The sequence below is a fragment of the Heterodontus francisci genome, unplaced genomic scaffold (assembly GCF_036365525.1).
Source record: "Heterodontus francisci isolate sHetFra1 unplaced genomic scaffold, sHetFra1.hap1 HAP1_SCAFFOLD_43, whole genome shotgun sequence".
NCBI lineage: Eukaryota > Metazoa > Chordata > Chondrichthyes > Heterodontiformes > Heterodontidae > Heterodontus > Heterodontus francisci.
The window spans coordinates 20339720-20366657 of NW_027141852.1; the positions used below are offsets into that span (position 1 = coordinate 20339720).

The 26938-nt window shown below is 46.8% G+C and overlaps 2 protein-coding genes and 1 pseudogene across 2 annotated transcripts; 1 reads left to right on the forward strand and 2 right to left on the reverse strand.

The window, feature by feature from the left end:
• The first annotated feature begins 11605 nt into the window (after positions 1 to 11605).
• On the forward strand, positions 11606 to 18821 carry LOC137365011 (histone H2B-like; annotated as a pseudogene).
• A 515-nt stretch (positions 18822 to 19336) lies between these two features.
• LOC137365012 (histone H3-like) lies at positions 19337 to 23283 on the reverse strand. The gene is made up of 2 exons (XM_068027883.1): positions 22816 to 23283; positions 19337 to 19552 (listed from the first exon to the last, which is right to left on the reverse strand). Exons 1-2 carry the CDS (start codon positions 23245 to 23247, stop codon positions 19337 to 19339), a joined length of 648 nt encoding a protein of 215 aa, XP_067883984.1. The 5' UTR covers positions 23248 to 23283.
• Positions 23284 to 24285: 1002 nt separating this feature from the next.
• LOC137365017 (histone H2B-like) lies at positions 24286 to 24633 on the reverse strand (the record flags this gene model as incomplete). The annotated part of the gene is made up of 1 exon (XM_068027889.1): positions 24286 to 24633. A coding segment is annotated over one exon (348 nt), but the record flags the coding sequence as incomplete, so codon positions are not given.
• Between the last annotated feature and the right edge of the window lie 2305 nt (positions 24634 to 26938).

The window sequence follows — 26938 nt, forward strand, 5'->3', positions numbered from 1 at the left end:
GCCATTCACTATATATGTCCTGCCCTGGTTTAACTTCCCAAAATGCATCACTTCACACTTGTCTGCGTTAAATTCCATTTGCCAATCCCTTGCCCACTTTCCCAGTTTATCTATATCCTGTTGTAACATTAGACAACCTTCTTCACTGTCCACTATACCACCAATTTTGGTGTCATCTGCAAACTTACTAATCATGCCCCCAACTATCACATCTAAGTCATTAATATATATGACAAACAGAGGGCAAAGCACCGACCCCTGCGGCACACCACTGGTCACCGGCCTCCGATCGGAAAAACAACCCTCCACTACCACCTTCTGCCTCCAATCACCAAGCCAATTTTGTATCCAATTTGCTAGCTTACCCTGGTTCCCATGTGTTCGAACCTTCCGGACCAGCCTACCTTGCGGGGCCTTGCTAAAGGCCTTGCTAAAGTCCATGTAGAAAACGTCCATCGCTCTGCCCTCATCAATCCTCTTGGTCACCTCCTCGAGAAACTCAATCAAATTCATTAGACATGATTTCCCACGCACAAAGCCATTTTGACTATCCCTAATCAGACCATGCCTTTCCAAATGCATATAAATCCTGTCTCTCAGAATCCCTTTCAATAACTTTCCCTCCACTGATGTAAGGCTCACCGGCCTGCAGTTCCCTGGCTTATCCCTGCAGCCCTTCTTAAATAAAGGCACAACATCAGCTATCCTCCAGTCTTCCGGTACCTCAGACGTGGCTAACGATGATACAAAAATCTCTGCCAGGGCCCCAGCAATCTCCTCCCTTGCTTCCCATAGCATCCTAGGATACACCTGGTCAGACCCTGAGGATTTATCCACCTTAATGCACTTCAAAACCTCCAACACCACCTCCTTTGTAATGTTGATATGCTCCAGGATATTGCTGTTCCCTCCCTTGAACTCACTAGATTCCATGACCTTCTCCACGGTAAATACGGACGAAAAATATTCATTTAAGACCTCGCCCATTTCCTGTGGCTCCACACATAGATTGCCACACTGATCCTTAAGGGGACCAACTGTCCCCCTAGCTACCCTCTTACTCTTAATATACTTATAGAATCTTTTAGGATTCTCCTTTATATTATCTGCCAGGGAAATCTCATGGCCCCTTTTCAAAGAACAAAGAACAGTACAGCACAGTAACAGGCCATTCGGCCCTCCAAGCCTGCGCCGATCTTGATGCCTGCCTAAACTAAAACCTTCTGCACTTCCGGGGACCGTATCCCTCTATTCCCTTCCTATTCATGTATTTGTCAAGATGCCTCTTAAACGTCGCTATCGTACCTGCTTCCACCACTTCCCCCGGCAGCAAGTTCCAGGCACTCACCAACCTCTGTGTAAAGAACTTGCCTCGCACATCCCCTCTAAACTTTGCCCCTCTCACCTTAAACCTATGTCCCCTAGCAACTGACTCTTCCACCCTGGGAAAGAGCTTCTGACTATCCACTTTGTCCATGCCGCTTATAACTTTGAAAACCTCTATCATGTCGCCCCTCCACCTCCGTCGTTCCAGTGAAAACAATGAGTTTTTCCAACCTCTCCTCATAGCTGATGCCCTCCAGACCAGGCAACATCCTGGTAAACCTCTTCTATACCCTCTCCAAAGCCTCCACGTCCTTCTGGTCATGTGGCGACCCTCCAAATTTCCTATTTCCTTCTTACGTGTAGTCCTACATCCCCTATACTCCTCGAGGGACTCACTCGATCCCAGCTGCCTATACCTGACATGTGCCTCCTTCTTTGTCCTGACCAGACCCTCAATATCCCTCGTCAACCAAGGTTCCCTAAACTTGCCAGCCTTGCCCTTCCATCTAACAGGAACATGCTGGCCCTGAACTCTTCCTATCTCACTTTTAAAAGCCTCCCACTTGCCAGACGTCCCTTTACCTGTAAACAACCTCTCCCATTCAACTTTTGAGAATTCCTGTCTGATGCCATCAAAATTAGCCTTCCCCCAATTTATGACTTCAACCTGAGGACCAGTCCTATCCTTTTCCATAACTATCTTGAAGCTAATAGAATTATGTTCACTGGTCCCAAAGTGCTCCCCCACTGACACATCAACCACCTGCCCATCCTCATTTCCTAAGAGGAGGTCGAGTGTAGCCCCTTCTCTAGTCGGGCCATCCACATACTGCTTCAGAAAACTATCCTGGACACATTTAAAAAATTCTTCCCATCTGATCCCTTAGCACGAAGGCAGTCCCAGTCAATATGAGGGAAGTTAAAATCACCTATTATTACAACCCTATAATTCCTACACCTATCTGTGATTTCCCTACCTATATGCTCCTCCACTTCCCTCTGACTATTGGGGGGTCTATAGTATAATCCCATCAAAGGGATCACCCCTTTCTTATTTCTAAGTTCTACCCATTTGGCCTCACTGAACATTCACCCCGGGATATCCTCTCTAAGTACTGCCGTGATGTCTTCCCTAATCAATAGTGCAACTCCCCCTCCTCTCTTACCTCCACCTCTGTCACACCGGAAGGATCGGTACCCCGGAACATTGAGCTGCCAGTCCTGCCCATCCCTCAACTACAATTCCGTAATAGCTATAATATCACAATCCCATGTACCGATCCATGCTCTGAGTTCATCTGCCTTACCTGTAAGGCTTCTTGCATTAAAATAAATGCAGTTTATCCATCCAGACAAAACACTGCACTGGGATTGTTCCAACTGCTCTATGCTCTACATATATTTCCAACCATCTTGCTTCATATGAATGAAAGATAAATAAAGTCCGATATGTATATCTCTCAATTCCTTTCTCCCCATACACTTGTTCCACCTTCCCTGCATCGATACTATTTGCCTCAACCTCTCCCTGTGATAGCAAATCCCAGCTTCTAACCATTCACTACATAAATACATATTTCATGAATTCCTCATTGGTTTTATGAATGGCGATTTTATATTTTTGGCTCTTGTTTCACCACAAAAGTAAACATGCCTCCTTGTACTTTATAAAAGCCGTTCATTATTTCCTCACTTTTTTCATTTGTTCATGGGATGTAGGCATCACTGGCTATGCCAGCATTCATTGTCCATTCCAAATTGCCCTAAACAAAGTGGTAGTGAGCTGCCTTCTTGAGCCGCTGCAGTCCTTGAGATGTCGGAACACCAACAGTGCTGTTTGGAAGGGAGTTCCAGGATTTTTACCCAGCGACAATGAAGGAATGGCGATATAGTTCCAAGTCAGGATGGTTTGTGGCTTGCAGGGGAACTTGGTGTTCCCATGCATCTGCTACCCTTGTCCTTTTAGGTAGTAGAGGTTGCGGGTTTGGAAGGTGCTGTCGAAGGAGCGTTGGTGAGTTGCTGCAGTGCATCTTGTAGATGGTACACACTGCTGCCACTGTGCATCGGTGATGAATGTTGAAGGTGGCGGATGGGGGCAATCAAACAGGCTACTTGAGTGTTGTTGGAGCTGCACTTATCCAGACAAGTGGAGAGTATTGCATCACACTCCTGACTTGTGCCTTGTAAATGGTGGACATGTGTGGGGAGACAGGAGGTGAGTTATTCGCCACAGAGTTCCTAGCTGTTGTTCCTAGCAGACCTGCTGTTGTAGCCACAGCATTTATGTGGCTGGTCCAGTTCAGTTTCTGGTCAATGGTAACCTCCAGGATGTTGATGGTGGTGGATTCAGTGATGGTAATGCCATTGATCATCAAGGAGAGATTATTAGATTCTCTCTTATTTGAGATGGTCATTGCCTGGCACTTATGTGGCATGAATGTTACTGCCACTCATCAGCCCAAGCCTGGATGTTGACCAGGTCTTACTGCATCTGATCATGGGCTATCTGAGGAGTCACGAATGGTGCTGAACATTGTGAATATCGCCACTTCTGGCCTTGTGATGGAGGGAAGGTCATTGATGAAGCAGCTGAAGATGGTTGGGCCTAGAACACTAGCCTGAGGAACTCCAGCAGTAATGTCCTGTGACTGAGATGATTGACCTGAACAACCATAGCCATATTCCTTTGTGTTAGGTCTGACTCCAACCAGCGGAGAGTTTTACTCCTGATTCCCATTTACTCTAGTTTTGCTTGGGCTCCATGGTACCATACACGGACAAAGGCTGCCTTGATGTCAAAGGCAGTCACTCTCACCTCACAATGCAGTGTTGCTTTAACCCGAAAACAAAAGCAAAATTCTGCAGCTGCTGGAAATTTGAAAAAAAAACAAAAGTGCTGCAAATACTCAGGCCTTCAGGCAGCAAATGTGGAGAGTGAAACACAATTAAGGTTTCAGGTCTGTGTCCTTTCATCTTACGATATGTTTTATGTCCCGGTATGTAAGGTCAGGTGATAGGCGGGGTATAAAGAGCAGTGAGCCGAGGCCCGAGACCAGAAGCAGTGACAGTGTCGGTGGCGAGAGGAGCTGGGGTACAAAGAGCAGTGAGCCGAGGCCCGAGACCAGAAGCAGTGACAGTGTCGGTGGTGAGAGGAGCCGGGGTATAAAGAGCGGTGAGTCGAGGCCCGAGACCAGAAGCAGTGACAGTGTCGATGGCGAGAGGAGCTGGGGTATAAAGAGCAGTGAGCCGAGGCCCGAGACCAGAAGCAGTGACAGTGTCGGTGGCGAGAGGAGCCTGGGTATAAAGAGCGGTGAGCTGAGGCCCGAGACCAGAAGCAGTGACAGTGTCGGTGGCGAGAGGAGCTGGGGTATAAAGAGCAGTGAGCCGAGGCCAGAGAAAAGAAGCAGTGACAGTGTCGGTGGCGAGAGGAGCCGGGGTATAAAGAGCAGTGAGCCGAGGCCTGAGACCAGAAGCAGTGACAGTGTCGGTGGCGAGAGGAGCTGGGGTATAAAGAGCAGTGAGCCGAGGCCCGAGACCAGAAGCAGTGACAGTGTCGGTGGCGAGAGGAGCTGGGGTATAAAGAGCAGTGAGCCGAGGCCCGAGACCAGAAGCAGTGACAGTGTCGGTGGCGAGAGGAGCCGGGGTATAAAGAGTGGTGAGCCGAGGCCCGAGACCAGAAGCAGTGACAGTGTCGGTGGCGAGAGGAGCTGGGGTATAAAGAGCGGTGAGCCGAGGCCCGAGACCAGAAGCAGTGACAGTGTCGGTGGCGAGAGGAGCCTGGGTATAAAGAGCGGTGAGCTGAGGCCCGAGACCAGAAGCAGTGACAGTGTCGGTGGCGAGAGGAGCTGGGATATAAAGAGCAGTGAGCCGAGGCCCGAGACCAGAAGCAGTGACAGTGTCGGTGGCGAGAGGAGCCGGGGTATAAAGAGCAGTGAGCCGAGGCCTGAGACCAGAAGCAGTGACAGTGTCGGTGGCGAGAGGAGCTGGGGTATAAAGAGCAGTGAGCCGAGGCCCGAGACCAGAAGCAGTGACAGTGTCGGTGGCGAGAGGAGCTGGGGTATAAAGAGCAGTGAGCCGAGGCCCGAGACCAGAAGCAGTGACAGTGTCGGTGGCGAGAGGAGCTGGGGTATAAAGAGCAGTGAGCCGAGACCCGTGACCAGAAGCAGTGACAGTGTCGGTGGCGAGAGGAGCTGGGGTATAAAGATCAGTGAGCCGAGGCCCGAGACCAGAAGCAGTGACAGTGTCGGTGGCGAGAGGAGCTGGGGTATAAAGAGCAGTGAGCCGAGGCCCGAGACCAGAAGCAGTGACAGTGTCGATGGCGAGAGGAGCTGGGGTATAAAGAGCAGTGAGCCGAGGCCCGAGACCAGAAGCAGTGACAGTGTCGGTGGCGAGAGGAGCCTGGGTATAAAGAGCAGTGAGCCGAGGCCCGAGACCAGAAGCAGTGACAGTGTCGGTGGCAAGAGCTCTGTTCAGTTCTGTGGACCTGCTTGACCAGCAATAATCGAAGTGTGACATCACAGGAGAGCCGGTAAGTGATTGGCGGGTATTTCTTCCATGTCTGTTTTGTTTTGGCCAAGTGATTTAAATCAGGAGATGTCATTACAGGTTAAGATTACAATTAAATGTTTTTTTTTAAATACTGCAATCCAAATTAATTAATTAAATAGAATAGAGATGGCTGGGCAGGCGATGTGTTACAGCTGTAGTATGTGGGAGCTGGTGGACGCCGATGCAATCCACGGTGACCACATCTTCAGCAAGTGTTAGCTGATTGAGGAACTTTGGCTCAGAGTTGATGAGCTGGAGTCCGAGCTGTGGACACTGCGACGCATCAGGGAGGGCGAAAGTTACCTGGACACTGTTTCAGGAGACAGTCACACCCCTTAGATTAATTACATCCAATTTGGACCATGGTCAGGGACAGGAGGGTGTGACTGCGAGTGAGGCAGGTATGGGGATCCAGAATTTAGCTTTGGAGGAGCCTCAGCCAGTGCCCTTATCCAATAGGTACGAGATTTTTGCTTCCAATGTGGATAAGGGCACAGGCTGCAGGGAGGATGAGTGAACTGACCACCCTGGTTCAGAGCGCCATTCAAGTGGGGGGAGAAAAGAGAAATATTGTAGTCATAGGGGATAGCATAGTTAGGGGAATAGATACTGTTATCCACAGCAAAGATATAGAGAGTCCCGAAGATTGTGTTGCCTACCTGGTGCCAAGGTTAAGGACATCTTTTCCGGGCGAGAGAGGAATTTGGAGTGGGAAGGAAAGGATCCAGTTGTTGTGATCCACATAGATACCAACAACATAGGTCGGACTAGGAAAGAGGTTCTGCTGAGGGACTATGAGCAGCTTGAGGCTAAATTAAAAAGCAGAACCACAAAGGTAATAATCTCCGGATTACTATCTGAGCCACGTGCAAATTGGCACAGGGTAAATAAGATTAGAGAGGTAAATGCGTGGCTCAAAGATTTTTGTGGGAGAAATGAGTTCCAATTCATGGGACACTGGCACCAGTACTGGAGAAAGAGAGAGCTGTTCCATTGGGATGGGCTGCACCTGAACCATGTTGGGACCAGTGGCCTGGCGAATCGTACAACTAGGCTTGTAGATAAGGCTTCAAACTAAATAGTGGGGTGGAGGGTTCTATTGAAGGGAAGTTTATAAAGTTGAAAAGTAACGAGAGAACAGAGGTGCAGGGTAGTGAAGGGGCATACATTAATCAGAGTGTGACCGGTAGGAACAGAGAATACAAGCATAAGAGTACAGTAGAAATTAGAACTAGAATAGGTAAAAATGAGAATAAGTCAAAGCTTCAGGCTCTTTATCTGAATGCACATCGCATTTGTAACAAGATAGATGAGCTGACGGCACACAGAGAAATAAATGAATATGATTTGATAGCTATCACTGAGACGTGGTTGCAGGATGACCAGGACTGGAATCTCAATGTTCAAGGATATTCGACGTTCCGGAAGAAGAGGCAGAAAGGAAAAGGAGGTGGGGTAGCTTTGTTAAAGGAAGGGATCAGTGCAGTTGTGAGGAATGATATAGGTGTAATAGATGGTAATGTAGAATCAGTTTGGGTGGAAATAAGGAATAGCAAGGGGAAGAAATCACGGATGGGAATGGTCTATAGGCCCCTGAGGAGTTGTGCCTCTGTAGGACAAAATATTAATCAGGAAATAATGGAGGCGTGTAAGAAGAACACTGCAATTATCGTGGGTGATTTTAATCTTCATATAGACTGGACAAATCAAATTGGCAAGGGTAGCATGGAAGACGAATTTGTAGAGTGCATCAGGGATTGTTTCTTCGAACATTGCAGAACCTAGCCGGGAACAGGCTATTTTAGACTTGGTAATGTGTAATGAGGTAGGATTAATAAGATATCTCGTAGTTAAGGATCCTCTAGGGGGAAGTGATCATAACATGGTAGAATTTCAAATTCAGTTTGAGGGTGAGCAACTGGGGTCTCAAACCAGTGTCTTCAACTTGAACAAGGGCAATTACAGTGGTAGGAAGAATGAGTTGTCTAAAGCAGGCTGGGAAAATAGACTACGGGGGAAGTCAGTCGATGAGCAGTGGCAGACTTTTAAGCAGATATTTCATAACACTCAGCAAACATTTATTCCAGTCAGAAGGAAGGACTCGAGGAGAACGATGAACCACCCGAGGATAACAAAGTAAGTTAAGGAGAGTATCAAATCAAAAGCAAAGGCAGACAAAGCAGCAAAAGCTAGTGCTAGGCCAGAGGAATGGGAATTTTTTAGAAACCAGCAGTGCATGACTTAAAAAATGAATAAAGAGAGAAAATTGATTGAGAGTAAATTGGCAAGAAATATAAAAACAAACAGCAAGAGCTCGGGGGCCTATAGACCACTCCAATGCGTGATTTCTTTCCCTTGCTATTCCTTATTTTCACCCAAACTGATTCTACATCACCATCTATTACACCGATATCATTCCTCACAACTGCACTGATCCCTTCCTTTAATAACAAAGCTACCCCACCTCCTTTTCCTTTCTCCCTATTCTTCCGGAATATCGAATATCCTTGAATATAAAAAGGAAGAGAGTAGCTAAAGTACATGTGGGACCCTTAGAGGATGAGACTGGGGAATAAATAACATGGAACAGGGGAATGGCAGATAATTTAAGCCAATATTTTGCATCGGTCTTCACGGTGGAAGACACTATAAACATCCCAACAATAATAGATGAGCAAGGTGTAAATGGGAGGGAGGAACTTGTAACAATCTCTATCACGAGGGAAAAGGTGCTGGACAAACTGATGGGACTAAAGACAGACAAGTCGCCAAGACCTGATGGCCTCCATCCAAGGGTTTTAAAAGAAGTGGCTGCAGAGATAGTAGGGGCATTGGTCATAATATACCAAAATTCACTGGATTCCGTAGGGTGCCAGCGGATTGGAAAACCGCTAATGCGACGCCCTTATTCAAGAAAGGAGGGAGACAGAAGGCAGGAAACTATAGACCAGTTAGCTTAACATCTGTCATTGGGAAAATGCTAGAGTCCATTATTGAGGAAGAAATAGCAGGACATTTAGAAAAACATAATGCAATCAAACAGAGTCAACATGGTTTTATGAAAGGGAAATCATGTGTGACAAACTTGTTAGAGCTCTTTGAGGATATAACAAGCAGAGTGGATAAAGGGGAACCAGTAGATGTAGTGTATTTGGATTTTCAGAAGGCGCCACATAAAAGGTTATTGCACAAAATAGGAGCTCAGGGTATTGGGGGTAATGTGTTAGCATGGATTGAGGATTGGCTAACACACAGAAGGCAGAGTGTCGGGATTAAATGGTCTTTTTCAGGTTGGAAAGCCGTATTTAGTGGGGTGCCACAAGGATCAGTCCTAGGGCCTCAACTATTTACTATCTATATTAATGACCTGGAGGAAGGGACATATTGTAGAGTATCCAAATTTGCTGACGATACAAAAATAGGTGGAAAGGCATGTTGTGATGAGGACACAAAGAAACTGTAAAGGGATATGTTAAGTGAGTGGGCAAAAACTTGGCAGATGGAGTTCAATGTGGGAAAGTGTGAGGTAATCCACATTGGCAGGAAGAATAAAAAGGCAGATTATTATTTAGATGGAGAAAAACTACAAAATTCAAAATGCAGTTCAGAGGGATCTGGGTGTTCTTGTGCAGGAAACACAAAAAGTTAGCATGCAGGTGCAGCAAATAATTAGGAAGGCAAATGGAATTTTGGCCTTTATTGCTCAGGGGTGAGAGTTTAAAAATAGGAAAGTCTTATTACAACTGCACAGGGTGTTGGTGAGGCCACACGTGGAGTACTGCGTACAGTTTTGGTCACTGTATTTAAGGAAGGATATCCTAGCATTGGAGGCAGTTCAGAAAAGGTTCACGAGGCTGATTCCTGGAATGCAGGGGTTGTCTTATCAAGAACAGAATGAGAGGTGATCTTATTGAAACAAATAAGATTCTAAGGGGGCTTGACAGGGTAGATGTTGAGAATATATTTCCACTGGTGGGGGAATCTCGAACAAGGGGACATTGTTACAGAATAAGGGGGCACACATTTAAAACTGAGATGTGTATGAATTTTTTTCTCTGAGGGTGGTGAATCTCTGGAATTCTGTACCTCAGAGAGTTGTGGAGGCTAGGTCACGAAATGTATTTAAGGAGGTGGCAGATAGATTTTTGAAATCTCAGGGAGTGCAGGCTCAAAAGAGGAGTTGAGGCATGGGAGAGATCAGCCATGATCTTATTGAATGGCGGGCCAGGCTTGAGGGGCTGAATGGCCTGCTCCTCCTCCTACTTGTGCTCAGTTTGCAGTAATGGAAGACTATGTCTTCCATTTTTACCATTTATGAGTTTTGTGGAGTAGTGTGTAACATGTAGCTCAGTCTGCAATCTAACATTATTGAGATTAATTCTGTACTTTACTATCAGGTCCTGTTTGTCTTTCCCATCTGACATAGAATTTGTAGTTCAGGCTGCACTCTTGTGAGAATGACACAGTGCCTTGCAATCTGATAGTGGGTGTAATTTTGTGCGGAGATTGATGTATCTAGCTGGGACAGAGTTGGGGTGAAATGGAACCAACCTCAGTCTGTCCTGCGCTGTGTGACTGTTGGATTGAATAAATGTGTCTGGAACTTGGGATCAGTGCCGGTCTGACTACGTTTGCTGTCGGTGATTGTGGAACTGATGTCTCTGCTCTCTGTGAGTGATACTGTACTTACTGTGTGTGAGGAGCTGGCTGCACTTCCTCTTGTGTCGAGGAATCACGACATTTATTCTGCTTCCATCAAGTATTTGCCTGTAGAAAGGAAATGTATTTATTATAATTCAGGAAGAGATGTGGTAGAAGATACAAAAGTGACCAAAACAATTTTTCAATTAATAATCATTATGAACAATCACAAAGGAAACCCAGCAACACAAACAGAGTCAGTGTCTGATTCCACTGCAGTCCTGCAGCCCCCAGCTACTGCATACCAGGGGCTTTGGCCATTTTACAACAATTAAATGACATCCAGAAACAATCCACTGGGCCATGAATAGGACTGACCGACGGAGCAGGGACTTTTACACAGGTCAGATTTCCAGTTCCCGCTCCCATGGTCTAACCGTTCAAGCGAAACCAAACAGCCGCTGTTTAAAATGTGTCCTTCACACTTCTCACCTGGTGCCTATAATAGATTCTCTTTGTGTAACTCCCCACATCCCACTGTCCAATAAACAACTATGGGATTAGACTGGATTGCTGCCTTTGCATTGGTGTGGATACGATGGGCCAAATGGCCTAATTCTGTGCTGGAACTTTTTGATGTTTTTGTTTGGTGAATTCTTGCAGAAATCTGCACCTGCGCTCCCCTCCCCCATCTACCTGTCATGGGGCAGTGCAATGGTTAAAGAATGGAGGGTTTCATCAACTGGATGGTGATGTATATTTAATATAACAGTGACGTGCTGTCTACTACACCACAGAGCCATTCACAGACAAAGCCCAACCACCAGCTCCTTCTCACACACAGTCCGTACATTATCACACACACAGCGCAGAGACACAGACAGGTCATCAGTTCCACAGTCTCAGACAGCAGAAATCGTTCCAGAGACACATTTTCAATCCATCAATCAAACAGAGCAGGAGAGCCAGACGTTGTTTCCATGTCAACCCAACTCAGTACCACTGACAGGTAGATACATAAATCCCAGTCCAAATTCTCTCTCACTATCGAATTATCACTGTGTCAATCCCACAATATTGCAAGCGAATAATGGAAGGCTGGATTTCATCTATTTTAACGCAAGGCGTCTTACAAGTAAGGCAGATGAATTGAGGGCTAAAAACAAGAAATGCTCAAAATACTCAGCAGGTCTGGCAGCATCTGTGGAGAGAGAAGCAGAGTTACCATTTCAGGGCATTTGGGGCAGCACAGTGGTTAGCACCGCAGCCTCACAGCTCCAGCGACCCGGGTTCAATTCTGGGTGCTGCCTGTGTGGAGTTTGCAAGTTCTCCCTGTGTCTGCGTGGGTTTTCTCCGGGTGCTCCGGTTTCCTCCCACATGCCAAAGACTTGCAGGTTGATAGGTAAAATTGGCCATTATAAATTGCCCCTAGTATAGGTATGTGGTAGGGAAATATAGGGACAGGTGGGGATGTGGTAGGATTATGGAATTAGTGTAGGATTAGTATGGATGGGTGGTTGATGGTCGGCACAGACTCGGTGGGCCAAAGGGCCTGTTTCAGTGCTGTATCTCTAAATAAAAAAATAAAAGGTCAGTGACCCTTCTTCAGAACTCCGAAGATGAATTGAGGGCGTTGATTAACACATGGCAATATGATATTGCTATCACAGAAACATGGTTGAGGGAAGGGCAGGACTGACAGCTCAATATTCCAGGGTATAGAATCTTCAGGTGTGACAAGGACTGGAATGGGGGCAAGGGGAAGGGGGAGGGGGAGGGGGTGGGGTGAATGTCAAAGAGGAGGTGGCATTGCACTATTGACCAAGGAATCATTTACTACAGTAAGGAAGGATGATATATTAAAAGGTTCTTTAAATGAGGCCATATGGTTAGAACTTAAAAACAAAAATGGGGCAAGCACTTGTCTGGGAGTGTACTACAGGCCTCCAAACAGTCAGGGAGAGATAGAGGAGCAGATATGTAGGTAAATCTAAAAGGGGTGTAAAAATAATAGGGTAATAAGAGGGAATTTCAACTTCCCCAATATTAACTGGGATAGTCGTAGTGCAAAAGGTTAAAGGGGGTGGAATTCTGAAAGTGCATTCGGGAGAGCTTTTTGAGCAAGCACGTAGAGAGTCCTGCAAGAGAAAGTGGTACTGGACCTAATCTCGGGGAATGAAGCCGCACAAGTGGTAGAAGTGTCAGTGGGGGAGCATTTCATGGATAGTGACCATAACTCTAAGATTTAAGGCAGTTATGGAAAAGGACAAAAATGAACTGGAAATAAAGGTACTGTTTTGGGGGAAGGTCAATTTCAATATGATAAAACAGGATCTGGCCAAAGTGGACTGGGAGCAGCTACTTCTAGGAAAGTCTACATCAGACCAGCGGGAGTCATTTATAAAGGAGATAGTGAGAGTTCAGGGCCCACATGTTCCCGTAAAGATGAAGGGGAGGACCAACAAGTTTAGGGAACCCTGAATGTCAAGGGATATCAAGGATTGAATAAGGAAAAAAAAAAGGCTTATGGCAGATTCAGAGGGCTGAAAACAGCAAAGGCCCTCGAGGAGTATAGAAAGTGCAGGTGGGGGTGGGTACATTAAAAAAAAAGTAATTAAGAGAGCGAAGAGGGGGCATGAAAAAACACTGGTGGGCAAGATAAAGGAAAATCCCAAGGCATTTTATAAGTATATTAAGGGCAAGAGGATAACCAGGGAAAGAGTAGGGCCCATTAGGGACCAACGTGGCAATCTGTATGTGGAGCCGGAGGATGTAAGCGAGGTTTTGGTTGGTTACTTTTCTTCTGTGTTCACTATGGAGAAGGACGATGTTGGTGTCGAGATCAGGGAGGGGGATTGTGATATACGTGAACAAATTAGCATTGAACGGGAGGAGGTGTTAGCGGTTTTAGCGGGCTCAAAAGTGGATAAATCATCAGGCCCAAATGAGATGTATTCCAGGCTGCTATGTGTGGAAAGGGAGGAGATTGCAGGGTCTCTGACACAAATTTTCAAATCCTCTCTGGCCACAGGAGAGGTGCCAGAGGACTGGAGGACGGTGAATGTGGTACCATTATTCAAGAAGGGGAGCAGGGATAAACCAGGTAATTACAGGCCAGTGAGTCTAACATCAGTGGTAAGAAAACTATTGGGAAAAAATTCTGAGGGACAGGATTAATCTCCACTTGGAGAGGCAGGGATCAATCAGGGATAGTCAGTATGGCTTTGTCAGGGGGAGATCGTGTCTAACAAATTTGATTGAATTTTGTGAGGTGGTGATTAGGCATGTAGATGAGGTTAAAGCAGTTGATGTAGTCTGCATGGACTTCAGTAAGGCTTTTGATAAGGTCCCACATGGGAGATTGGTCAAGAAGGTAAGAGTCCATGGGATCCAGAGCAATTTGGCAAATTGGATCCAAAATTGGCTTATTGGCAGGAGGCAGAGGGTGATGGTCGAGGGTTGTTTTTGCGATTGAAAGCCTGTGACCAGTGGTGTACGCAGGGATTGGTGCAGGGACCCTTGCTGTTTGCAGTGTACATTAATGATTTAGATGTGAATATAGGTGATATGATTAGTAAGTTCGCAGATGACATGAAAATTGGTGGGTGTCGTAAATAGTGAGGAGGAAAGCCTTGGATTACGGACGATATAGATGGGTTGGTAAGGTGGGCAGAGCAGTGGCAGATAAAATTTAATTCTGAGAAGTGTGAGGTGATGCATTTTGGGAGGACTAACAAGGCAAGAGAATATACAATAGATGAAAGGACCACAGGAAGTACAGAGGGACATTGGTATACTTGTCCATTGAACACCGAAGGCAGCAGCACAGGTGGAAAAGTTGGTTAGGAAGACATATGGGATAGTTGCCTTTATTAGCCGAGGCATAGAATATAAGAGCAGGGAGGTTATGATGGAGTTGTATAAAATGCTCGTTCGGCCACAGCTGGAGTACTGTGTACAGTTCTGGTCGCCACACTATGGGAAGGATGTGATTGCACTGGAGAGGTTGCAGAGGAGATTCACCAGGATGTTGCCTGAGCTGGAACATTTCAGCTGTGAAGAGAGACTGGATAGGCCATGGTTGTTTCCCTTAGAACAGAGAAGGCCGAGGGGGGACCTGATTGAGGTATAAAAAATTATGAATGGCATGGATACGGTAGATAGGAAGAAACTTTTTTTCCCTTAGCAGAGGTGTCAATAACCAGGGGGCATGGATTTAAGGTAAGGGGCAAGAGGTTGAGCGGGGAATTGAGGAAAAACCTTTTCTCCCAGAGAGGGGTTGGAATCTGGAACACACTGCTTGAAGGGGCGGTAGAGGCAGGAACCCTCACAACATTTAAGAATAATTTAGATAAGCACTTGAAATGCCATAGCATACAAGTCTACAGGCCAAGTGCTAGAAAATAGGATTAGAAAAGATAGGTGCTTGATGGCTGACATGGACACGATGGGCTGAAGGGCCTGTTTCTATGCTGTATAACTCTGACTCTATGACTAACCTCAGCTACAATTTAAATACATATAGAACTGGCACGTGGTTCCAGTTTCAAAGTTACAGAATTAACCTCAATAATGTACTCTGAGATTCAGGTTAAATACCAGCTAAATATTTACACGTTATGAGTTTAGAAGTTGCAGTATTAATTCCCATAATGTATTTATTTTTATTTAGAGATTCAGCATTGAAACAGGCCTATCGGCCCACCGGGTCTGTGCCGACCAACAACCACCCATTTATATTAATCCTACATTAATCCCATACTCCCTACCACATCCCCACCATTCTCCAACCACCGACCTACACTAGGGGAAATTTACAATGGCCAATTTACTGATCAACCTGCAAGTCTTTGGCTGTGGGAGGAAACCGGAGCACGCGGCGGAAACCCACGCGGTCACAGGGTGGACTTGCAAACTCCACACAGGCAGTACCCAGAACTGAACCCGGGTCACTGGAGCTGTGAGGCTGCGGTGCTAACCACTGCATCACCCACATTTGGACACTAGTCCATATCTCAACTGCATAATCAGATTGAGAGATTATGAAAAACAGTATAACCTAAGATACAAACTCAGATTCCAGTTTAAAACTTATCTGGATTGTGGAACTAAAAGATACAATATAAATTTGATTTGTCTAGTGAGCTATAAGTTTTCTACCAGTCCAAAAACCACATATAGTGTCAGATGGAAGATACTGTACAGTTCCAGATGTATAGGGTCATTTTACATGCAAGTCCAAAATTCTCACTGTCCGACTGAATGACACTGATCAAATTGCTTCGTACAGTCTGAGTTACACTTGCACACCAATCCGGTATTAGATTGTGGGATACATTATCTTTCACTATTGTGTTCACAGTGACAGATATTTAATACTAGGCAAAACCTCAAACGTATTATCTGCTTAAAACCGACCACATCAGTGGCCTGTTGCTGTGCTGACATTTTATGTAGAATGAATCCAGACTTGCAAACAGTCCCAGGGACAGAAGATTATATAATGAATCCCATACTCATACAGAGTACCAGACACTGCCAGATAGAGAGTGATGCTGAAACACATGCTCAGTGCCAGGTGCTGAAAGGCATCGGTTGATGACTGCACTCACTCACAATTCCTCAGCCTGAGTCATCTAAAGCAATCTAACACACAAATAGTAGCACTGAGAGATTGAGAAAGAGTCCAAAACTCACATGGAGCACTCGATGCTGACAGATACAAACTGAAGACTATACACACATGGATCTAGGATGAGCTAACTCACAGGAAACAGAGAGTGGGGATAAATTGGGCATTTTCATTTTCGCAATCTAACTAATGGAGTGCCACAGTGATCAGTGCTGGTGCCTCAACTATGTATGGTCTATATTAATAACTTACATGAAGCGATCAAGTGTATTGTTGCCAAATTTATGGATGTGACAAAGATCGATAGGAAAGAAAGTTATGAAGAGGATAAAGTGTCTGTAAAGAGATATAGATAGGTTAAGTCAATGGGCAAAAGTTTGGCAGCTGGAGTATAATGTGGGAAAATGTGAGGTTGTCTAATTTGGCAGGAAGAATAGAAAAAAAGAATAATACTTACATAGAGAGAGACTGCAGAATGCTGCTGCACCAAGGGATCTGGGTGCCAGGTACATGAATTACAAAAAGTTAGCATGAAGGTATAGCAAGTAATTAGGAAGGAAAATGGAATGTTGGCATTTTTAGCAAGGGGAATGGAGTATAAAAGTAGGGAAGTTTTACTATAACTGTCTAGGGCATTAGTGACAACCCAACTAAAGGACTCCATACAGTTTTGGTCTCCTTACTTAAGGAGGGATATACTTGCATTGGAATCAACTCAAATAAGGTTCACTAGGCTGATTTCTGTGATGAAGGATTGCCTTATGAGACAATGTTGAGCAGGTTGGGCCTATACCCACTGTAGTTAGAAGATTGAGAGGTGATCTTATTGAAACCTATAAGATTCTCAGTGGGCTGGACAGGTAGATGCTGAGAGGATGTTTCTCCTTGTGGGGGAATGTAGGGGCGAGAGTTTCAAGCTAAGTGGTCTTCCATTCAAGAAGGAGATGAAGAGGAATTTCTTCTCTCAGAGGGTTGTTCATCTTTGGAATTCTGTTCCCCAGAGGACTGTGGAGGCTGAGTCATTGAATCAAGGCTCTGTTCGACAAATTTTTGATCTACATGGGAATCAATGGTTGGGAATCAATGGTTATGGGCGCAGGCAGGAAGGTGAAATTAAGGTCACAATCAGAAGAGCCATGATCTTATCGAATGGCAGAGCAGGCTTGATGGGTCAAATGGCCTATTTCTGCTCCTATTTCGTATCTTATTATATTCTTACACACACGTGTACACACACACACACAACCAGTGTGTGGCAGATCCAGAATTCATCTCACTTTCATACACAATACCAGTGACTGAAAGGTACAGAATCAATCCCACAGATGCATACAGTACCACCGACAAGTACAGGATGAATCCCATGCTCACACACACCACTAGGTATTAAAAGATACATGTGATTCCCACTCGCACATGACAATATGAGACGGAGTTACAGAATGATTTCCACATTCACATAGAGCACCACTGACTGCTGATCAATTCATCCCACAATCTCACACACTTCCAGAGGTTGAGAGATACAAAATTAATCCCACACTCCGATGTAGTAGCAAAGACTGACACATACAAAATCAATCACAAACACTCCTACAGTACCACTGGCAGATTCAGTAACTGCCAAAATTACCAGAGACTGACAAATAAATCGTGAACTCCTACATATTGTGAGATGCTGACACAGATAGCTTGAATTCCACACATACAGAACCACTGACAGATTCAGAGTCAGTCCCAAATTCACGTACCATCCCAGAGACTGACAGATACAGAATGGATGTCATACTCAAACACAGTACCAGAGTCTGACAGATAGATAAGGAATCCATACAGCACCAGAGACCGAGAGCTACCGAATTACATAACATGTGCAAACACAGTACCACAGACTAAAAGCAGTGGAATTAATTGCACATTCACATGCAATAGCAGAGACACAACGACAGAGAATCATCAATAAGTGTCCTCCCACCAACAGCCAGGACATTTCCAGGGAGCTGTACACAGGGAGCGGCTCTTTCAATATCAACTGGGGCCGGAGGATCTTCGTGAAATATCCTTCCTGATTGCAGGAAGGGTGTTTGTGATTGGTTGCAAATGTTTATTCTGATTGGATGGGGAAAAACACCAATTAGAGAATTACAGTTAAAAAACCTTTATGACATCACTCCCAATCACCCAATCACAATCTTTACTTTCCCCCCATCCCTCATTAGCATAGAGCTGTGGGATTGTCTATTTAATCCGCACTCGGAAGGGGTTTGGTTTATTTCTGTGTCTGAAATTGAATCTGAAGATGCCTGAAAAGAAGAAAGCAGCTCCGAAGAAGGGCGCCAAGAAAGCCTTAAATAAACCGTCAGCAAAGGGCGGCAAGAAGTGGAGAAAGTCGAGGAAGGAGAGTTACTCCATCTACATCTACAAAGTGATGAAGCAGGTTCACCCCGACACCGGCATCTCCTCCAAGGCGATGAGCATCATGAACTCGTTTGTGAACGATATTTTCGAGCGCATCGCGGGTGAGGCTTCCCGCCTGGCCCATTACAACAAGCGCAGCACCATCAGCTCCCAGGAGATCCAGACCGCCGTGCGCCTGCTGCTGCCCGGGGAGCTGGCCTAGCACGCCGTGTCGGAAGGGACAAAGGCGGTGACCAAGTACACCAGCTCCAAGTAAAACTGCACAATGGACTGAAAAACAGATCAAACACAAAGGCTCTTTTAAGAGCCACCCACAATCTCTCTGAAAAAGCTGCATCCGAACATCTCTATTAAATTATTTTAAAACAATGTATAACATAATAACGTTCCCACTGCTGTACCTGTGTCTTCTGTCCCATAAACTGTACACGGACACATAATCCGCTCATCCGCCTTCGCTTTTTTTGCTAAAAGCTGTTATTATTGCACAGCTCCTCAATGACTGCATTAACAGCTGTTTTTAGCTGTAAAGGTCAGACCTTAGTCCCTTCACTCTATTCCTGAAATGTGAACTGATTCATCGTTTTATTCACAGCAACTCGCCGGAACAGGAACAGAGCAGATTGAGCAGATCCGGCTTCCTCTTTTCAGAGAAGGACACTGGGCTCTGATTGAAGACTAAACTGAGTGTTTTCCTTCAGGGAAATGCTATGAACAGGGATTTATTCCCAACTGGAACAGTTTGTAAACGATTGTAGAATGAACCACAATTTACACAACATTTTTAAACCGCGCTTGTGATTGGTGACGGAAAGAATTGAATAAAACAAAAAAAAGAGAAGGGATTTGAAATCTTTGACTAAGGGTGACATTTATTTTAATCCGCTCTTTTCCGAGAATGAAATTGGCGGGCTTTGTGAAATTGACAAATTCTCTGCTTCTGGTAGTGTGGCGGGTAAATCCCGCCCTCTTCCGTTTGTCAGTGTCCTGATTGGTGAAGAATATAGGCAAATGAGGTGAATTAAGTACCGACCAATGAGATGAGTTCTCAGTCTATAAGTACAGTAAATGCTGCGGAAAATAACCATTCTTCGTCAAGGTATTTGTGAGATTGTTGATATCGCACACCTACATGATGGACGTGCTTTCCAAAATGGGGTTTGGGGAGGGAATCTGCAATTGGATCCAACTGCTCTACACAAACATCAGTAGCGCAGTGTCAATCAACGGGTGGGAATCTGAAAGTTTCCCGATCAAATCTGGAGTCAGACAGGGCTGTCCTCTGTCCCCGGTCTTATTTGTTTGCTGTATTGAACCCTTTGCTGAGTCTATTAGGAAGGATGCGAGCATAAGAGGGGTGACAATCCCAGGCAGCGGAGGCACTCAGGTCAAAACCTCCCTGTACATGGATGACGTCGCCGTCTTCTGCTCGGATCCGCTGTCCGTGTGCAGACTGATGAGCATCTGCGACCAGTTCGAACTGGCCTCGGGAGCCAAAGTTAACCACGGCAAGAGCGAGGCCATGTTCCTTGGGAACTGGGCTGACCGATCCTTTGTCCCCTTCACCGTCAGGTCAGATTACCTGAAGGTGCTGGGGATATGGTTCGGAAGGGCCGGGGCGTGCACCAAAGCATGGGAGGAGCGAGTAGCCAAGGTACGACAAAAGTTGGGCATGTGGGGGCAGCGATCTCTCTCCATTGTGGGTAAGAACCTGGTCATCAGGTGCGAGGCGCTCACGTTGTTGCTCTACGTGGCGCAGGTCTGGCCCATACCCTACTCCTGCGCCGTGGCAGTCACCCGAGCCATTTTCCGCTTCGTCTGGGGATCTAAAATGGACCGGGTCCAGAGGGACACGATGTTCAAATCTCTGGACATGGGCGGGAAAAATGTACCCAACGTGGCCCTCATCCTGATGACCACCTTCGTGTGCGGCTGCATCAAGCTATGTGTAGATCCCCAGTACGCAAACTCCAAGTGTCACTACGTGCTGAGGTTCTATCTGTCCCCGGTGTTGCGAAGGATGGGCCTGGTCACATTGCCGCGGAACGCACCATGCAGTTGGGCGGCGCCGTACCACCTATCCTTCGTGGAGCAGTTTCTGCGGAAAAACACCTTTGACCACCGGTCCATCAGGCAGTGGTCTGCACGGAATGTCCTCAAGGCCCTACGGGAAAAGGAAACTGTGGATCCTGTCGGATGGTTCCCCGAGCAGACCGTCAAAGTCATTTGGCGGAATGCCTCATCACCAGAACTTTCAAACAAGCACCAAGACGTAGCTTGGCTGGTGGTGAGAAGGGCCCTCCCCGTCAGATCCTTCATGCACACCCGAAGTCTCGCCCCCTCCGCAGAGTGCCCCCGCGTTGGCTGTGGTGGGGAAGAGACGGTCGCCCACCTCCTCCTGGAATGTGCCTTTGCAAAGCAGGTGTGGAAAGAGATGCAGTGGTTTTTGTCAAGGTTCATCCCAAGCAGCTCTGTCACACAGGAGTCTGTGCTCTCCGGGCTGTTCCCAGGGACGCACACTGAGACAAACATCAACTGCTGCTGGAGGACTATCAATTCGGTGAAAGACGCCCTTTGGTCTGCCCGAAACTTGCTGGTCTTCCAGCGCAAAGAGTTGTCCACCACTGAATGTTGCAGACTGGCACATTCCAAGGTCCAGGACTACGTGCTGAGGGACGACCTAAAGCTTGGGGCAGCCGCAGCAAAGGCTCAATGGGGAAAGACCACAGTGTAAGGTTCCCCCACCAAGCTGGACTGAGGGGCTGGAACCATGGGAAGCCCCTCGAACTGTATCGTTAATATTCTCAATTGCTGTAAATGTAAAACTGTAATTGACATGACAATTGTGAAACGGAAGGGTTGGGAAGAAACTCATGACATTATTGAAAGAAACTGATCTCTTTTGCAATGTTTGTATTTTTTGGTGCTGTTTGGAAACTGTTTGGCAATGTAATTTTTACACATTTTTATGAATAAAGTATATTATGGAAATTAAAAAAAAAAGGAAGAGTAAAGACCAGCGGGAAAGCTCGGGCCAAGGCCAAGTCTCGCTCCTCCCGGGCTGGACTGCAGTTCCCAGTGGGCCGTGTTCACAGACTCCTGAGAAAGGGTAACTATGCTGAGCGTGTGGGTGCCGGAGCCCCGGTCTATCTGGCTGCTGTGCTCGAGTATCTGACCGCTGAAATCCTCGAGCTGGCCGGGAACGCGGCCCGGGACAACAAGAAGAGCCGCATCATCCCCAGACACCTGCAGCTGGCCGTCCGCAACGACGAGGAGCTCAACAAGCTGCTGGGAGGAGTGACCATCGCTCAGGGTGGGGTGCTGCCTAATATCCAGGCCGTGCTGCTGCCCAAGAAAACCAGTGCTCAGAGCTCCCAGAAAAAGTAAAGCGGCCAAAATATCATCTAATAAACCAAAGGCTCTTTTCAGAGCCACCCACAGTCTCTGTGAAAGGGCTGGTTACTGTCAGGAGGGAATCAGAGATGGAGTTATTGTAACAGTGGATTGACCTGTTTCGCATGCAGACAGTTTGAATTCTGTTTTTTCTCTCTCTCCGGCTTCTCAATGAGAATTTGCTCCCGGAGCAGAGTCAATGCAGGAAGAGGCCATTCTCGGGCTGTATGTTTCTCTCCTAACCTGATCTGTTCAGACCGCACTGTTCCCAGAGGACGGAATCTGAGAGTTGCTCACACACGGGAGCTGAGTCCATTGCAGCGCTTTAATATGTGCCTTCCCCCCCGGCCCTCCCTATTCTCCGGACACAAAGCTGTCTACTCCCCCGGCGGCGGGAGAGTCGGGGATTCTCTCCCCGCAGTGTCAGGGTTTGCAACCCCGGGGAACTGGCGGTTCGAGTCAGTGTGACCGAGCTGCCTTACATGTCCTGTGTACCGATCTCCAAGGGATTCAACTATTAGCGAACTCATTGGGTAATGTTTGTAAATAACCCTCATGTGAACGGAGCTGGCTCCATTAATGCCTTCCAAATAAAACTGGGATCCATTTCTTTTCCCCAAATGTCAGCTAACGGATCCCAGGAGCAGGGTTGAGATTGTGCTGAACAGCAATGAGTCTCCGGGAATGCTGCTTTCTAAATTCCAGATCAGCTCTCAGTCCGACAGGCCTTTCGGGAAAGTGATGTGACAAAACAGAAACCATGTGACCGCCCCTCCAATCTAATGTGTTTGATGATGAACAGAGATGGAAGCTCTTTCCTTTGCTGATTTGGTGGCTCTGAAAAGAGCCCTTGTTACACTTGTTACTGAAGCCGGGTTTTCGGCGCGTTCCCCGCGGATGTGGCGGGCCAGCTGGATATCTTTGGGCATGATGGTGACTCGCTTGGCGTGGATGGCGCACAGGTTGGTGTCCTCAAAGAGCCCCACCAGGTAAGCCTCGCTGGCCTCCTGCAGGGCCATGACGGCCGAGCTCTGGAAGCGCAGGTCTGTCTTGAAGTCCTGAGCGATCTCTCTGACCAGGCGCTGGAAGGGCAGTTTGCGGATGAGGAGCTCAGTGGATTTCTGGTAGCGGCGGATCTCCCTCAGAGCCAAAGTGCCGGGTCTATAGCGATGAGGCTTCTTTACTCCACTCGTGGCTGGAGTGCTCTTCCGGGCCGCTTTGGTAGCCAGCTGTTTGCGAGGAGCTTTCCCTCCGGTCGATTTACGCGCTGTCTGCTTTGTCCGGGCCATTTTCTCAACGGATTCTGCACAATCTGAGACACACAGACTGTTAATACTGAATCTGCTGCACATCCGCCTTTTTAAACTCTGTGAGGAACCGCCCTGAGCAGTAATTGGCTGGAACCCGACGCCCAGTCAGTTTAAACCAAACCCCGATAATAAACAGAAACACAGGAAGCTATTGCCTCCGATTGGTCGATTATTACTGATTACTCAATTTTTAAAAAACCGCCAATATCAGTGCCGGAAACAACGGTTTTGACAAAGGAGAAATTTGCTTTAATTCATCTTATGAACATGATCAGAACATTTCAATGATATTTGTCAGCAAAGATCTTTTACAGCAAAGATTTTAAACTCTTTCTCTTGTATTATTCCACACATTGTCACAAGTTCCAGATACACTTTTCCAATCTGGTATCTATTCGGGTTTATTCTCAGTCCTTTTTGAAACAGTCTGTAAGCGGCGGCAGAAAGTCTCTTTCACAGCATTCTGCAAACGGATACATTTCAGGTCAATCTTTGTCAAGATACCGAATCACTGATTCTAGATTGAACCTATTTGTGGGAGACAAAAGCGGAGAGAAAGTGTTTTATTGTCAGGAGTTGAAATGTGAGACTGAGGTTTCCGACAACAGCGGGGTTTCCAGATAATGTACTTATTAATTATTGAGGCCAAGCTTGAACAAGGGAAACAAGTGACTGAGAACTGATCTGTCAGCTTTTATTAGCGGAATACAGGAAAGGGGCCGAATATGAACGCGTCTGAAATCAAAGCGCACTTGCGGTCAGTGGTCAGCAATTAATTTACACGGCATCATTAAGTAGAGACACAAAGATCTCACAGACAGTGAAAGTGAATCACCCAAATATACCTGGGATAAAACAGAGATCACAAAGGCAATTAGAAAGTTCCAGACCTTTCATATATAAGAAACAAAACAAATCGATACCATAGAGATGAAGTTGTAGCTTTTTCAGAGAGATTGTGGGTGGCTCTTAAAAGAGCCGTTGTGTTTGGGATGTTTTTCAGTCCATTGTGCAGTTTTACTTGGAGCTGGTGTACTTGGTCACCGCCTTTGTCCCTTCCGACACGGCGTGCTTGGCCAGCTCCCCGGGCAGCAGCAGGCGCACGGCGGTCTGGATCTCCCGGGAGCTGATGGTTCTGCGCTTGTTGCAATGGGCCAGGCGGGAAGCCTCACCCGCGATGCGCCCGAAAATATCGTTCACAAACGAGTTCATGATGCTCATGGCCTTGGAGGAGATGCCGGTGTCGGGGTGAACCTGCTTCATCACTTTGTAGATGTAGATGGAGTAACTCTCCTTCCTCGACTTTCTCCGCCTCTTGCCGCCCTTTGCTGATGGTTTACTTAAGGTTTTCTTGGCGCCCTTCTTAGGAGCTGCTTTCTTCTTTCTTTTTTCCAAAATATACTTTATTCATAAAAATCTGTAAAAATTACATTGCCAAACAGTTTCCAAACAGCACCAAAAAATACAAACATTGCAAGGGAGATCAGTTTCCTTCAATACTGTCATGAGTTTCTTCCCAACCCTTCTGTTTCACAATTGTCATGTCAATTACAGTTTTACATTTACAGCAATTGAGAATATTAACGATACAGTTCGAGGGGTTTCCCATTGATCCAGCCCCTCAGTCCAGCTTGGTGGGGGAACCTTACACTGTGGTCTTTCCCCATTGAGCCTTTGCTGCGGCTGCCCCAAGCTTTAGTGCGTCCCTCAGCACGTAGTCCTGGACCTTGGAATGTGCCAGTCTGCAACATTCGGTGGTGGACAACACTTTGCGCTGGAAGACCAGCAAGTTTCGGGCAGACCAAAGGGCGTCTTTCACCGAATTGATAGTCCTCCAGCAGCAGATGATGTTTGTCTCGGTGTGCGTCCCTGGGAACAGCCCGGAGAGCACAGACTCCTGTGTTACAGAGCTGCTTGGGATGAACCTTGACAAAAACCACTGCATCTCTTTCCACACCTGCTTTGCAAAGGCACATTCCATGAGGAGGTGGGCGACCGTCTCTTCCCCACCACAGCCAACGCGGGGGCACTCTGCGGAGGGGGCGAGACTTCGGGTGTGCATGAAGGATCTGACGGGGAGGGCCCTTCTCACCACCAGCCAAGCTACGTCTTGGTGCTTGTTTGAAAGTTCTGGTGATGAGGCATTCCGCCAAATGACTTTGACGGTCTGCTCGGGGAACCATCCGACAGGATCTACCGTTTCCTTTTCCCGTAGGGCCTTGAGGACATTCCGTGCAGACCACTGCCTGATGGACCGGTGGTCAAAGGTGTTTTTCCGCAGAAACTGCTCCACGAAGGATAGGTGGTACGGCGCCGCCCAACTGCATGGTGCGTTCCGCGGCAATGTGACCAGGCCCATCCTTCGCAACACCGGGGACAGATAGAACCTCAGCACGTAGTGACACTTGGAGTTTGCGTACTGGGGATATACACACAGCTTGATGCAGCCGCACACGAAGGTGGTCATCAGGATGAGGGCCACGTTGGGTACATTTTTCCCGCCCTTGTCCAGAGATTTGAACATCGTGTCCCTCCGGACCCGGTCCATTTTAGATCCCCAGACGAAGCGGAAAATGGCTCGGGTGACTGCCACGGCGCAGGAGTGGGGTATAGGCCAGACCTGCGCCATGTAGAGCAACAACGTGAGCGCCTCGCACCTGATGACCAGGTTCTTACCCACAATGGAGAGAGATCGCTGCCCCCACATGCTCAACGTTTGTCGTACCTTGGCTACTCGCTCCTCCCATGTTTTGGTGCACGCCCCGGCCCTTCCGAACCATATCCCCAGCACCTTCAGGTAATCTGACCTGACGGTGAAGGGGACAAAGGATCGGTCAGCCCAGTTGCCAAAGAACATGGCCTCGCTCTTGCCGTGGTTAACTTTGGCTCCCGAGGCCAGTTCGAACTGGTCGCAGATGCTCATTAGTCTGCGCACGGACAGCGGATCCGAGCAGAAAACGGCGACGTCATCCATGTACAGGGAGGTTTTGACCTGAGTGCCTCCGCTGCCTGGGATTGTCACCCCTCTTATGCTCGCATCCTTCCTCATCGACTCAGCAAAGTGTTCAACACAGCAAACAAACTAGACCGGGGACAGAGGACAGCCCTGTCTGACTCCAGATTTGATCGGGAAACTTTCAGATTCCCACCCGTTGATTGAGACTGCGCTACTGATGTTTGTGTAGAGCTTTCTTCTTCTCCTCAACCATCTTCAGTTCCAATTTCAGACACAGAAATAAACCAAACCCCTTCCGAGTGCGGATTAAATAGACAATCCCACAGCTCTATGCTATTGACGGATGGGGGAAAGTAAAGATTGTGATTGGGTGATTGGAAGTGATGTCACAAAGGTTTTATATTGTAATTCTCTAATTGGTGTCTTTCCCCATCCAATCAGATTAAAGATTTGCAACCAATCACAAACACCCTACCTGCAATCAGGAAGTATATTTCATAAAGACTCTCTCCAAACCCAGTTTTTATTGAAAGAGCCGCTGCCCGTGTAAACCTCCCTGGAAATGTCCTGGCTGTTGTTGGGAGGACACTTATGTGTCCTTGTGTCTCTGCTATTGTAGGTGAGTGTGCAGTTAATTCAATTATTTTACTCTCTTCTTTTGTGTTTGAGAGTGTTCTGTCATTCGGTAGCTCTCAGTGTCTGGTGCTGTATGGA